General features: G+C 36.2%; 1 protein-coding gene across 1 annotated transcript; it reads right to left on the bottom strand.

Moving 5' to 3' along the window:
* Positions 1 to 1,290: 1,290 nt before the first annotated feature.
* On the bottom strand, positions 1,291 to 13,714 carry LOC127835318 (polypeptide N-acetylgalactosaminyltransferase 13-like). Its single transcript, XM_052361679.1, has 11 exons — positions 13,660 to 13,714; positions 11,782 to 12,206; positions 9,733 to 9,899; positions 9,278 to 9,455; positions 8,158 to 8,361; positions 7,015 to 7,132; positions 6,335 to 6,520; positions 5,363 to 5,497; positions 4,636 to 4,779; positions 3,243 to 3,380; positions 1,291 to 3,018 (listed from the first exon to the last, which is right to left on the bottom strand). Exons 2-11 carry the CDS (start codon positions 12,159 to 12,161, stop codon positions 2,878 to 2,880), a joined length of 1,791 nt encoding a protein of 596 aa, XP_052217639.1. The 5' UTR covers positions 12,162 to 12,206; positions 13,660 to 13,714; the 3' UTR covers positions 1,291 to 2,877.
* Between the last annotated feature and the right edge of the window lie 676 nt (positions 13,715 to 14,390).

A 14,390-nucleotide genomic window follows, 5' to 3' on the forward strand; every position in this document is an offset into this window, starting at 1 on the left:
CATATCCGCCATGGTTTCTTTAAAAAAAATCGTATTGTGGGAGAAATTCGACTTTACATTCAACGTGCTGATGAAAAAATGTTATGACCCGGTGAAGTGCCAAAGATGTCAAGATATGACAGGAGTGCAGTACATTTATAAACTTAAAAGCTCACTTTTACAGCTGATGAAATAAACTCCAAACCCTTCAGAAGTAAGTGATTTGTATAATGCCTGTACTTATTGAACACTGTTTCTGTGATTAATGAATACTCTGCGAAATTTAGTGTGTGACCGATCTCGAGGTTTTTTAGAATGCACGGACGAACTATCTACCATCTTCGTTTAGGAACTACAAAAAATCATTGCCCCAAATGTTTTCCTCATTTCACTTTTCATATACTATGGAAAGGGGTATTGTAAAACTGTATTTGTCCAACTGTTCTATAATCTGTTAAAGGTTTTATATGTTAGGCTTTATAACTCACACATGATGTCAAGAATGTGCCCGTCATAATGGTTCGACAATCTAAGGTTGTACCAAGTTTCTAATGTTCACCATTGTATATGGGGTATTTTATCCACCTGTTATGAGCGAAATGCATAAACCAAACCAACTTATGTGCTTGTCATGTGCCCGTCATAATGGTTCTACAATCTAAGGTTGTACCAAGTTTCTAATTGTCACCATTGTATATGGGGTACTGTATCCACCTGCTATGAGCGAATTGCATAAACAAAACCAACTTATGTGCTTGTCATCTTCTTAACCGGGCTCTCTACACTGCATCGCGGCAGAACCTTTATGCTAAGATAACTCCTGTGATAATTTTCAAGTGTGGGAAATTTCGCGAGGAGGAGATTTCGAGCATGTTACGAGTATTCTCTCGTTCTGACCTATTGCTGTCGAGATTGCTAAAATCAATAAGAGTAGTTTTTCTTTGTAAAGTAGGTTTATTCAAATAAAACAAAAACTTAAAAGAATATTTCATTCGTACAAAAGACTACAAATACTGAAAGTAGTCATTTCATTCCTGTACATGGATTTAATACTGATATTTCTTAACCGATTATTAAGAATACATTTTCAGTAATTTATTACACTTATAAGGTAATCTTATTTACCACATTTATTGTTTGCAATAGTTCGTTATTAACATAGAGTTAAAATATATATCATCCATCATAAATATTAAGAATTAATTATCCTGTTTCGGTTTTAATTAAATCAAATAATGTAGTTTTTTAAACAAATGCATCTTTCGATTAAAAATAAAGCGAACAATATGCATTAATAAAATAACATACAAGTGATATAAGTAACATATATTTAGTTCCAGCTGTAAACGAAAAAAGTGCTTCATTATTATTACACACATGCAATAAATCATAAGTCTAACAAACAAGAACAGTGTTATCGATATATTTTGTAAGTAAATGGCATGCGGCCAGCGAAGCTTCAAACTAGCCTGCGCATTTGCTACCCTGTCTGCTAACTACACCACTAAGAGTTGCCTCACTTCATCGCGGAAAGGGTAGCTCTAGGTCAGACTGCGCTTTCACATGACGCGTCTTAATAAGTGATCTTTCCGGGGCAGACATAGGGATGAGACGCCAAGTGCTCAAATCATGCATTATATGCTAGTCGATATATTTCCTACGGTGGCAAAGAGGTGACATTAACTCCCCTTTTTAAAATGAACTCTACTTGTTTACTATCTCGTTCCCACGACATACTAGCTCCAGGGAACGACTTACTTACTCATGGGAACGAGTAAGCTATGTCATGTGAATTATTTTGTCGAGGGAACGTAGTTTCCCAACAGTGTGAGTGTCTTGTTTACATATAGGTCTTTCCTGATTTCAAGCGGAAAAAAATTTAAAATTGACAAAAAACTTCTAACGTTTATTTTCAACTACTTCTTCTTCTGACATTTTATTTGAGTTTTGTTTATTCATCACCGATTGATAAGTTTTTCAAAATGTAATGAGATCATATATAAATGGATTACCGTTGAATGATGTTGATAATGCAATATCAAAGTTTAACCATTTAAGCCAAGAAAACATGTTTGAAACATGATGCGATTTACTGTCTCATTATGAATGAATTATTCTATACAATGTGCTAGAATAATGAACAGTTGTTATAATACTATTTTCAATTTGAGTAATGTTATAATTAACAAACAAAACTTTGATTATATGCCTGGACGTATAGTTCAGTACCTACACTATATGTAATAATTTTCATATACATATTAACAATGAAAACCTACTTGAGCAATCTATTGTTCAACAAAATATTATTTAAAATATTACAATTGATATGATATACACAAACATATATTTTCACTAACAAATTGTCAATATGTATATAAGCAATAAAAACGCAAGTATTTAAAATTAATATAAAATGGTTCAATATGCAAACCATAACTTGAATTTTATCACAGGTCACAGATTATTGTAGTCCATTTAAGTGCATTATGATGCTATTTATTTGAAATCTGGTTACAAATTCAATCAATACATATATGAAATACATTCTACAAATGATATGAATACCTACCCGTATATACAACCTGCTTGCGTAATACTATTTAAAAAAAATATGCTTGTAAAACCAACTGAATCGAAGACAACCGCTTTAGTGTTTATAAAAATAAAAATAAAACTCTAAAACGTATTTCAAAATTGATGTGCATTAGTAAAAGAAAGATCATGGACACTAGTAAATGCGAATACCGGTAACTGAAACGGTCTTTACATGAATTGAAAATATAATACATTGTGCCCCTTGATTGTCCTTGCATGGATTGCAGACGATGCATGGTTTTTTGAAGAGCAAAACGTCTTCCGTTGCAATCAAAGTTTGTGTTTTTTGCCTGGAACAGCCTATTGGTTTCCAGCTGGATTATACACATGGAACACCCAGTGTTGTCGCTGGCTTGTGACGTCACATTCGGACATGCGCAGTCCCCCTTCTCGACTTATCTCTAAGCAGAGACCCGTTAAATCGTGTTTTAACAGTCCAGGCTAGAAGAAAATCAGATAAATAAGATTACTGTTGCAAAAAATGGCTTGGTATTTGTATAGATGTAAACACTGACATATTTCATTTCTCACATATAGTTAAACGATTCAACAGCAAGATATACATTCCACATATCATCGAATAAAGAAACACGGTTTCGGAAAGAGAATAAGTTACAGATGTACAAACGACAAGAAAAAACATTATGACAAGCGGGTCAACTAACCCCGTCGTGTGTCCATGTTTCCTTCTCGTCTTCATAGCACCCGACCATGGTGGCCATCTTGTCGCTGAAAAATGAACCTTTGACCTGGATACACTGCAGCAGCGACCGGAATCGCCTGTCACGAGTTAGCGCAAACGTCTGCAAATGAAAGTCATTTGCACATGCAATGGATATTGCTTATAAACACATTTTGTTACAATTTTATATAATAATGGGATTGTTCTCATCATCCAATGGACACTGTTTCAGCTTGCAAACTTTTCGTCAAGGATTTCGAAAATACATGTATAAGAATGGCGAATATAAGAGATCTGAATTAGTTTTTTAGTAATTTTATTAGAGTTGCTTTTAAATTGCAGTTGTGGTATTCAACGTACAGGACAGTCGCAATGATGAATTGAATGTTGTCATATTTGTTACCGGAGATACTGGATTTGTTGCGCATTTTAAAGATATACCATGGAATCGAGAATGCCAATAAACTATAATACAATCACACCAGCGCAAGTCCTTACTATATGTATATCTTCCAAGTTCTGCCAGAAAGAGGTGAGGACTACTTGAACGAGGGGAGAAACTACAGGTATGCAGTGAACAACAGAGCGCCAAAGCGCTGCAGTAAAGCTACCGCACGCAACTGATAGAACAGAAGGATGTGCTGGTCCGTAGTTGGCTTAATTTGACCTAAGGTTTCAGTATGAGAATTTTTGGAACAGCAGCGGCTTGAGCATTGAAAAAGCAAAGCTGGCCCTTTTTAATGTTCGTAGCCTAGTACTATGAACATTCCAACTTTTCAACTCAAAAGATGAGATTTGAGTTTTAACTCAGCTGAGTATTGAGCATGTCGGTTAGCTCACGAACAATCTCAAATCTCAGCTATAAGAATATTCACATATTCTCCCTTAAACTTAGGGCTAAATCAGACGCATGACTAAACCAAATCATCTATGATAAAAAAGCAATTTGACCTAGAATATTTACTTAAGTATTTTCTTGGGCCGTATTGTTCAGTGGCGGGCTGATACTAATAACCTCTCGATGTTAGTGAATGACGTCGACTGATATCTGACACAGCATGGTGCACAATTTACCTGACCGGATGTGTGTAGTTCAAACGTACTGCTTGCATCGACCTTTTTGCTAGACAGGCCTTCGTTCGAGCATGGTTACATTTGTTACAGAGAAAACCTTGTGCAACCGGATATCTACATATTGTTCGCCTTTATTCCACATTAGAACCACGTCCTTTAAACAAATCAGCACGTGGGATAGACGTTTATAATCTTATTGGGACGTTATCGGGTGTTATAGCATGTAGTTGAAATAAGAAACAAAATTTAGCACAAGAGAAGCTTCTATAAGAATAAATGAGACACATCAGCCATGTTCGCACCTGTCTAGTGGCAGTTTCCCGCGTGGCCGCCTCGGATAACGAAAGTTTGTACGCACATGGTGCGGCCACCAAGGGCGCGCCCAGGGAAAAAAGGTACCCGTTGTTGTCCAAGCAACGGTGCTGGTCGTCTGCCGTGTTCTCAACCTGAAGTTCACAAACAGATAATACAGAATTGAGATGGAATCTTATTGTTTAATAAAATAAAAAAACGAGTTTCCTTTTTCCTTTCAATCGTCATGAAATATTAAATTAATTATAGCAGAAAAAAATACCGGTTACATATATAAATAAAAAGGCGGAGCGATGCATATGATGGTCTGCAAATAGGTAAGCAAATCGTTAAGATAATACCCTTCGATAGAAGAGAACTATAAAAAATATCTGAATATATCAAAACAAAAAAGATGAATGGACAGGTTATCGAACTAAACCAATCAGAGGAGAATAGGAATTAAGTCGGGTTCAAATTTGTATTGTTAATTATGTTGTTGTCATTATAGTTTGTGTCGTGCGTGTAGTCTTCAAAGTTGTTTTGCGTATTTCAGATGCCGTTGTGTTTGCGTGTCTTCGTGTTTTATCGATGCCATGTAATTTGTATATATTATAACATCATATTGTATTAACTGACTATTCAAGAAAACTCGGGCACATACATATATTCGGCACTCCACGCTAAGGTAAAACATGAAGTAGCACATGTAATATTATAATCTTCCGATGTACATACGTATCCCCAGGCAGTGTTATACTCCTTGTAGACGAGCAGTTCCGGCCACACGTTTTCCAGGAACCATCGGAAGGGACGGCACTGCAGCCTCTCCTTCAGCGCTAGCCGCTCAGTCAGGTCGCCGGCGTCTGCCGTCTGTCAAACACGTGGTAAGGGCGGATGAGATTGATTCTGGGTACTCAATAGGGATTCAATTAAAAAATTAAGAATGAAAAAAAACTCATCTTTACTGTTAAATAGTTATAAAAAGTAAATACTATATTCAAACATGCAAATTCAAACAAATATAACCTCACAAATTAAATAATTTGTACGCTTTGATGGTCATATGCTGAGCCAGAGTTTAAAATTAAAACTTCACATGTATGTATTTACATAACACATCACGGAAACAAAATTTACAAAATTGATGTTTGCAATCTTAGTGTTAAACAAGAGATGTGGATGTCAGAAACAAAATGCCCCCTATTGCGCCGCTTTGAAGCCATATATTTGACCATCGACCGTAAAGGATGACCTTGAAATTTCACCACTCAAACTTTGCAGCTCCATGAGATACACATGCATGCCAAATATCAAGTTGCTCTCTTCAATATTGTAAAACTTTAACCAAGGTTAGTTAAAGATTTGGGACAGAATGACAGAGTGACAGAATGACAGACAGACAGGCCAAAAACAATATGCCCCCGATCATTCGATCCGGAGGCGTAAAAAAGGTTTCAAATAATATAAGCGGTGTCGTACGAAAACTCTTAAGCAATGTGCGGCAATTCTGGCAGTCATGTTAGGATCACCTCTTTCCGACATTAAGTCACGGTGGGCTTCATTAGGGGAATGCACTGGATGGCCTGTAGCTGCGCTTACCACATATGGCATAAGACCCATTTTCGCATGACGCAGCGCATACATAATTTGTTCGATATATCTTGTATTTTGAGGGAGTTTATAATATAGTTTTAATCAGACACGCACCTTGATCTCCGGGTTAGCCTCATACACGTACTCCTTGTACCCGTCCATCCAGACTTCGACTGCACGCTTGTAGTTCCTGTTCTCTGTCGCCTGCCTTCCGTGCGGGAAATGGTACGGCTGTGTACGGGCGATGTGGCCTACCCGTGAGCAGGGCACGTGCAGCATGCGACCGCCGCATAACCAAACCTGATATATTGTATTAAGTGTATTACTATTTTAGTGTTTAACTGAATTTGATTATGGAACAAACTTAGCTTTTTGTATGCACATTGCGCTTTGAGAAATAAGCCTGATAATTTGAATAACATATAGTTGTAGTTTCTAATTGCAATGACCAATCAATTCAATTCGCAGTGAACAACCACAACATCATACTAAACTGTTTTTTTCACCTTTTACCAGTCCTTTTCACGGTTTGAGTAGCCTTAACATGTTCGCTATCGTCAGCTTTATACTATATATCATCTTTCAAATTATCGTCTATCATTAGTATCATCATCCTCAACATCATCATAATTATAATAATCATCTTATCATAATTGTCATCACCATAATTATCATCATCTTCAGAAGTATGGTCAAATTAACCCGCCACAGAACATAAGTTATATTCATGATAACCAAAGTGTCATCCTTTGCAATAACACATTTTATCCTATTGAAGCCAATACATGCCGTACCCTCCATGGCAACTCGAGGTTCTCTCCTCCCCAGATCATCATGTCCGGGTCATAGGCCCCGATCTCCTTGAAGTACTGGACATCTATCACCGCCCCCGGGCCTACCATCACCACGCCCCTGGAAAACACGCGTAAGTTATCTACTTCATCACCATCATCACCACCACCATCATTACCATCACCACCATTATCATGCTTTTGTCCAGTTTAGGTATACTGAATATATCATTTGGTAAAGGGAGAAAACTCTTCTGTTCCTTGTGAGAATGATTGGAAGAGTTAGCTTTCCACTCTGCACTCGTTTTTCTAATAATCACCATACTTAGGTCATTGATGAAATAATTTATTCAAGTCTCATCACCTTAGAATTATTGTACTTATGTTTCCGTAATATGATATGAATATTCAAGCCTCCTCACATTAGAATTATTGTACTTATGTTTTCGTAATATGATATGAATATTACATCATGTTATATGAATATTACATTATTATATGCGAAGAACATACAGTTTGCTTTAAAAAAAATTTATTGATTTTGAAACTGTTATTTTTATTAACACTTTTTATAGACCATGTTTTTCAAATAGAAATATTGAAATATCAAATTAATATATGCTGTGTAAATACCGTATGCCTCTTAAGAAAATTGATTTTGAATCTCGAGTGGATGCGATATTTAGTATCTGTATCAGAACATTATCGTTTATTCAACCATAACGTTTTTTATGCAACACCATGTATTATGAATATATGAATGATATGATATATGTTGATCAAGGACCATAACGGCCTATTTCAACTGTGTAAATATGTATATGTATTTGTCGAAATAAAAGTTCTCTCACTATGCCCTAAACCACCTTGCCCATTATCATCCCCGCTATCGCCAACATTACCATAATCTTCTTCATCATATCAATGTATCAATGTTTCTCATGGTAGAGAACACCTTTCACCTCCACCGGCGCCACCATAACCACACCTTTGGAACAAATCAGCATCATCAAAATCAGCGACAGAAGCAGCATATCCACGACAACCACAACCAATATCATCATCAGCAATAACATCATCATAACCATTATCATGTCCCAATGACGATTATTATTGTTATAATTACACATCAATATCATTACTCACGGTAGTGGGTCCGTCTCGGTCTTGCCTCGCAGCTGATCGGCCCGAAAGTAAGTCTCGAAGAATAGCATCTTCCAGTCGAAGCCATAGCGCGTCTTGTAACCGTAGTCATATTCATACGCCAGCGTATCCTTGTTTATGTAGTCCAACTGCGCCATGGCAACAGTTTTTCGGTCCTTGTGGATTTGCGCAAGTAAGGGAGGCAACCTTGAAATGAACAAGAAGTTGCGTTACGGTTGCTATATAATTGACAATAACACTTAACCAAGCGGCAATCGGGGTATTACTATGCTTGTTGTTGTTTTAAAATCATGCTATTGTTTCCACGGTTGACTTTTTAAATGCCTGAATTTGTTGTCATTTCTATTTCTATAATAGAGTAGTTTAACGAACTCATTACTAATTATTTGTTGACAAATGAATACTGAAAAATGTCATGTTTTCATGTTGTTCTATCATATTCAGACAGGGTATAAGTGTACGAATTTTTACACTATAAGGATGTTCACAAAAGTGCAATCGACGTCATGAAAATACAATGTATCTGTTTAATTGAATATTCATGTTCATATGTGTTGTTTCGATGTTTGAGAAAAACGCATGAATAGTATTAAGTTATGTTCTGAACAATAAAAGTAGGCAATTGACAATGACTCCAAAATATTGAAGATGTTTTTTACTTGAAAAATCTTTCCATTGTTCTTTTTCAAAGCATGTGTTTGTAGATCAAGCCCAATCAATAATCAATACTGTCTTATGGAGTTTAGCTCTGCACAAAATGATAATTAAATTAGCAAACACAATTAAAGAGGAGCCATCATCCTTGTATTCTGCACTTCCTCTCAAAGCCATAATGTTAAAATAAGGCATCATCTTAATCCCTTCAAAACTTGTATAGCCCCGAACACATTAGCTGATATGACGTGCGAACGCAAAGAGAACGATTTTACTTCGAGTAAAAACAGCATTATTTGTATGGTACAGTATAGTAAAATAGTAAAAAGTAATTTGTTTAATAAGATCCATATTTATCAATTATTAGCTCTAAGTACGTATGTGCCGTGACCGTGGCAGTTCTAGTTTGCTTACAAACACATAACTGCACTTGCATCCACTCACATACCATCCTTCGTTGACCTCCATGTGGCTATCGAGAAACGTCACAGTATCTGACGTCACCAGTTTAAGCCCTTCGAGTCGCGCGCGCACGAGACCAGACCTCACGTGCAGTCGCCGAAGCGTGACGAGATTTCCCGGAAAATGCTTCTCCAGTACCTCTTGGAAATGAGCTTGTAGGCTCGCTGAAGTAAAAGTCGGCCAATAGTTAAAATGAAATAAAGTATTCACTTTTATTCATAAAACAAAAGCATGGTAAAGAAACTTTTGAAGATTATATTGAAAAAAAAAATAGAATCGGCAATCAATCAATTTAATGTTGGGTAAGTATTGTACTTATACGCAGGAATTCCGCCAACTTCCGGTTTTTGTCTGAATACAAAAACACGAGGTATTAACAAAGTCATAATTACTCAAAAGAATTAAGTTGCATTTATAAACAAATAACTGTGAAAAACTCACGTAGATTGCTGTTGTCATCGATGAGTATTATTTGATTGAGCAGATGAGGAGGTGACCGGTTCACCAGGCTGTATACCGTACGTAAGATCACCGACGGCCACTCGTTGTGAAACGGTATCACCACGCTCACCGTCGGCAGATCCGTCGGGTAGGAGAGACTCGAGCAACTGACATACACATGTATTCATTTTACTATGTTGAGGATACTTATGACGATAAAAATAAATAAATATAATTGAAATCACTTGAAATCAAAAAGATCAAAGAAAAAACAGGTTTTATGTTACACGTACACGTGCCCTTGGCCTTTACAATATAACATATTGACCAAGGATGATAAACGCCCTCGTTTTCTCCTAGGTAGCCAGGATACCTATGTGGATGAGCGTACATCAAAACGCACTTTATATGTCGGTTAAACAAGTGTTTTAAGAATTATCACGCTTTCAATTAGTTTTCAATGAGTGGAAAACGTTCTTAACTTTTTTGAAGGAACATTTACTTAGACATTGGTACTTCCCTCCCTGTAATGTCACAAAGTGAGTTTTATTGAGGCACTATCCGGTTAGCGCAATGTTTTGTAGATGCGCCACTCACCTAGCCGACCCGGGTCCAATTCACGCCCACGGTGCATGCGTGTTTGATTTACGTTAACTCTCAGATGTAGAGTTCCTCCTTAACCTCCCCCCCCCCCAACTTGAATTTAACTCTCAGATGTAGAGTTCCTCCTTAACCTCCCCCCCCCCAACTTGAATTTAACTCTCAGATGTAGAGTTCCTCCTTAACCTCCCCCCCCCCCCCCCAACTTGAATTTATGTCTTAAGAAGTTAAAAAAATAACGAAACTGTGCAGCTCAAATAAAACATCACTCGCTTTTGTGAATCCTGCAAATGACATATTCCAGGCCATCAAATAATGCACCCTGCGTGTTAAGACCCTATACACAACGAATAAAGACTCTCATTATGTGTTATCTGTTTAAGTTTCACCGACGACTCAGAAACTTGATTCTTACACAAGACCCACTTTCTTACATCTGTCGTCAGGTCTTTATTAATTATTTTAAATGACTGTCAAATAATAACCCTCAATGGGGGATGGAGTATATTGCAGGGACGATCATTGGATTATTATATTATGCGTGACCTTGAACCTTGAGATCTGGTTTTGGCATTACACTAGTAGTGACCCTGCATAATATTTGTATAAAGATTTAAAAATATTTCTATGACGGACAAAGTAATTCGTTGGACTATGATCTGTATACACATGCGTTTATACAAAAGTACCATGGTACAAACAGAGTAACGTTCATATTTCTTTCCATCATTGAAGATGATAACGTGAAGACAGGCTGTATTTTAATATCTTATTTTTACAGAGATAACAAGATTTGTTTGTGAAACACTATGTCCCCCCATATATTTGACCTTTGACCTTGAAGAATGACCTTGACCTTGACCCTCCACCACTCAAAATGTGCAGCTCTATGAGAAACACATGCATGCCAAATTTATCAAGTTGTTATCTTCAATATTGCAAATGTTATGGCCAATGTTAAAGTTTGACGCAAACAAACCAACAAACAAACAGAGCAAAAACAATATAAAAAGCTCAACAATAACCTATGATGTTAATAAATCAGCATGTGTAGCTGCTTCAAAGCAGTGACCATGTTGCATCTGGGATGGTATGTGTTATCAGTGAAGTCATTTGATTCTGGGGAAAAAATATTCAACTTTAACATAACATCTGTTAAGTTTAACAGGATCTAGTGTGGATGAATGGACAACTTGTAGGTGGGATCAAGATACGAATTACTTGTAATATAAAACAGAGCCCATTTGCCGGTATTCTTAACAGCCGTGAAGGATTTAGTTCGTATTTGTTTGTGTTAAAACGTTACAATTTTGAACGGTGATTTTATATTACATTAAAAGCTAGACCATGATATGATTTAGGGAACCTGTTATTTGCAGTGTGCTTCGAATTAAATCAACCGGTAAATCGGTCATTAAAGTATTGAAACACTGTTTCCAGAGCACTTACCCTGGAGGTCGCGAGTCGGGAATCGGCCTGTTAACCGGAAGGAGATCGCTCAGAAGAACGTCGATCCTGCTTTGAGTGTGCAGCTCCTCGATCTGTGGATAGGCCGGATTGTTTAAAATCTCCTTGATTCGATAGTCCGTCAATTTGGATAACACCGTGTCTTTTAAAATCTCATAAAATGGTGAATGAGCGTAGAGATCATAAAATATAGCTTTTGGATTTCTGTTAAATTCCACTGAGTCTGAAAATATACTGCCGCTTCCACTGTATTTCCGACCGCCGTATTTTAATTTCACGTGTTTGAAGGCTATGTACGTGACGTATAACGTGACGCACGCTACTAGCGTAATGATTATAGCGTAGCGCTTCCAAATCTTCATTTTTCGTCAAAAAGCACGAGGCTTGTGGAATAAACAGGCGACCAGCTGAAAAAAAAATCGAACTCAAAATATAATTTTCACTATCGATTTAACTTGAATTTTAATTTTAAACACATCATATGGGAGGTAAAAATAAAAGTATAAGTTAAACAAGTAGTTCAAGAAGGCTATAAAATAAAAGAATTGAGATAATTTAAGAAAAGTCAAAGAAGACATAGCATTTATCAGATTAAAATGTTTTAAACAATGTCTATTTCAGTCATATTTTTAGTCTCGAGTGTTCGTCCTTCGAGTTTTTGTCGCTACGTAAGCGAATTACGCTACATTTTAAATATATGTTCAATGTAAAGGCATACATTGTATGTGTTTCACATTCTAAAGCGTGCACAATCTACTTGGTTATCACGCCTCGAGGCTTGAAACGAATACTTACTTTGTATGTTACCAATCAAATAGGCCATGAATGACACAGCAAATGTATTATTTATTTTAACAAATAATAATAAACATTGTAATTGAAATTGAAGAATGCAGCCTGTTGATGCGCCTTTTCGTAACTGGAGTGATAGTGTGAAATGAAACTATTGATGAACGGAAAAAGAAAACTCGCTGCAGATAACCGACATGACAGTATGCGCATATCAGCTATGCAGTGATATTCCATGTTAATACTTAATCCATTGGGAATCATTTTCATTCGATCTGACACAGACACGTACAATTCATTATAAAATATTTAGAAAAAAATGGTACAAATAATAATAATAATACAAATACTTATATAAAAAAAAAAAAAAAAAAATTATTTTCATGATACTACGATTACTACTACCACCACTACTACTACTACTGCTACTGCTACTGCTACTGCTACTGCTACTGCGACTACTACTACTACTACTACTACTACTACTACTATTACTACTACTACTACTACTACTACTACTACTACTACTACTACTTAGTAGTAGTAGTAGTAGTAGTAGTAGTAGTAGCAGTACGTAGCAGTAGCAGTAGCAGTAGAAGCAGCAGCAACAGTAGCAGCAGCAGCAGTAAAAGTAGTGGTAGTAATAGAAGTAGTAGTAGTAGAACTAGAAGTACTTAGTAGTAGTAGTATTTAGGAGCGATAGCAGCAACAGCAACATCAGTATTTAGGAGCGATAGCAGCAACAACATCATAAGGTATAGTAGTATCGTATATATTGACTTAACCGAACAACAGCTTTAAGTCACTTAAATGAAATGTTAACATACTGATTAAACACAATACAATATTACTTTACCGAAGTAGGATTTGTATTCTTGTATAGACATCATCACTTACATATTAAACAACCCACAATACAATTTAATTCATCATAGTTGTGATTTACAGAGCGATTGTGCACAGGTCTTTTAAAAGATCGTTAATTGAAATGTGCTATGGTACATAATTCAAATATTAATTTGAAAACGTAATATTGTTGAGTCGTATATATCAAGAAAAGCTATAAATTACCTCATGTAAACAATTTACTTCCATTTCTTTTTCACTGGGTAGCAATTGACCTTTCGACAGCCGATTGATTGACAGGCTTATTAACCAATCAGATTACTGCATAGATTAGGCCCGTTTCTATCCGCCATTTTGTCCGTCAAACTCGCCGTTGTTCGTCACATAAGCTTATACGTAATGTTGTGTTTTAAACAAAGAAATGGTTAAAAGGTGCTGTTATGGCACTTGTTATTCAGACACAATGTATCCAGAACGGTTAAAAGATGGAACTACGTTTTTTCCGTTCCATTAACCGGGTACTAATCTTAAAAAATGCAAACGTTGGATTCGTCTTTGTAGTCGTCTCAACGAACAGCTTAATCTCAACATATTAAGCTATCGCCCGAAAGCAAAACACCTCGACGTTTGTTCTAAGGTCGTCATAATAAGATACTACGCGAAAATAGAATATGTAAGTTTTGCACCGGACACGCTATAGAAAACGAGTATCACTTTTTACTTGTTTTTCCTCTATATAGAGAAATTAGAAAGGAACATTTAAAACCATATTTTCAAAGGTGGCTAACGTTAAATAAATTTGACATTCTAATGCAGTCGGCTAATAAAAAAATATTCTAAACTTTGCTAACTAGATTATTAATGCTAATGAAATGCGTAATAATAAAGACAATCAGTTATAATTTTTAATAATATCACATAAAATAGAGCATTTTTATTTCTTTCGGTTTAAATCT

The sequence above is a fragment of the Dreissena polymorpha genome, chromosome 6 (genome assembly GCF_020536995.1).
Source record: "Dreissena polymorpha isolate Duluth1 chromosome 6, UMN_Dpol_1.0, whole genome shotgun sequence".
Classification (NCBI taxonomy): domain Eukaryota; kingdom Metazoa; phylum Mollusca; class Bivalvia; order Myida; family Dreissenidae; genus Dreissena; species Dreissena polymorpha.

Coding starts and splice junctions, on each gene's coding strand:
- LOC127835318 (XM_052361679.1), bottom strand. CDS start 12,161: ATGAAGATTTGGAAGCGCTACGCTATAATCATTACGCTAGTAGCGTGC. Junction 5,498..6,334: donor AGGCTAACCCGGAGATCAAG/GTGCGTGTCTGA, acceptor CGTGTTTGACAG/ACGGCAGACGCCGGCGACCT. Junction 3,019..3,242: donor AAACATGGACACACGACGGG/GTTAGTTGACCC, acceptor ATTTTCTTCTAG/CCTGGACTGTTAAAACACGA.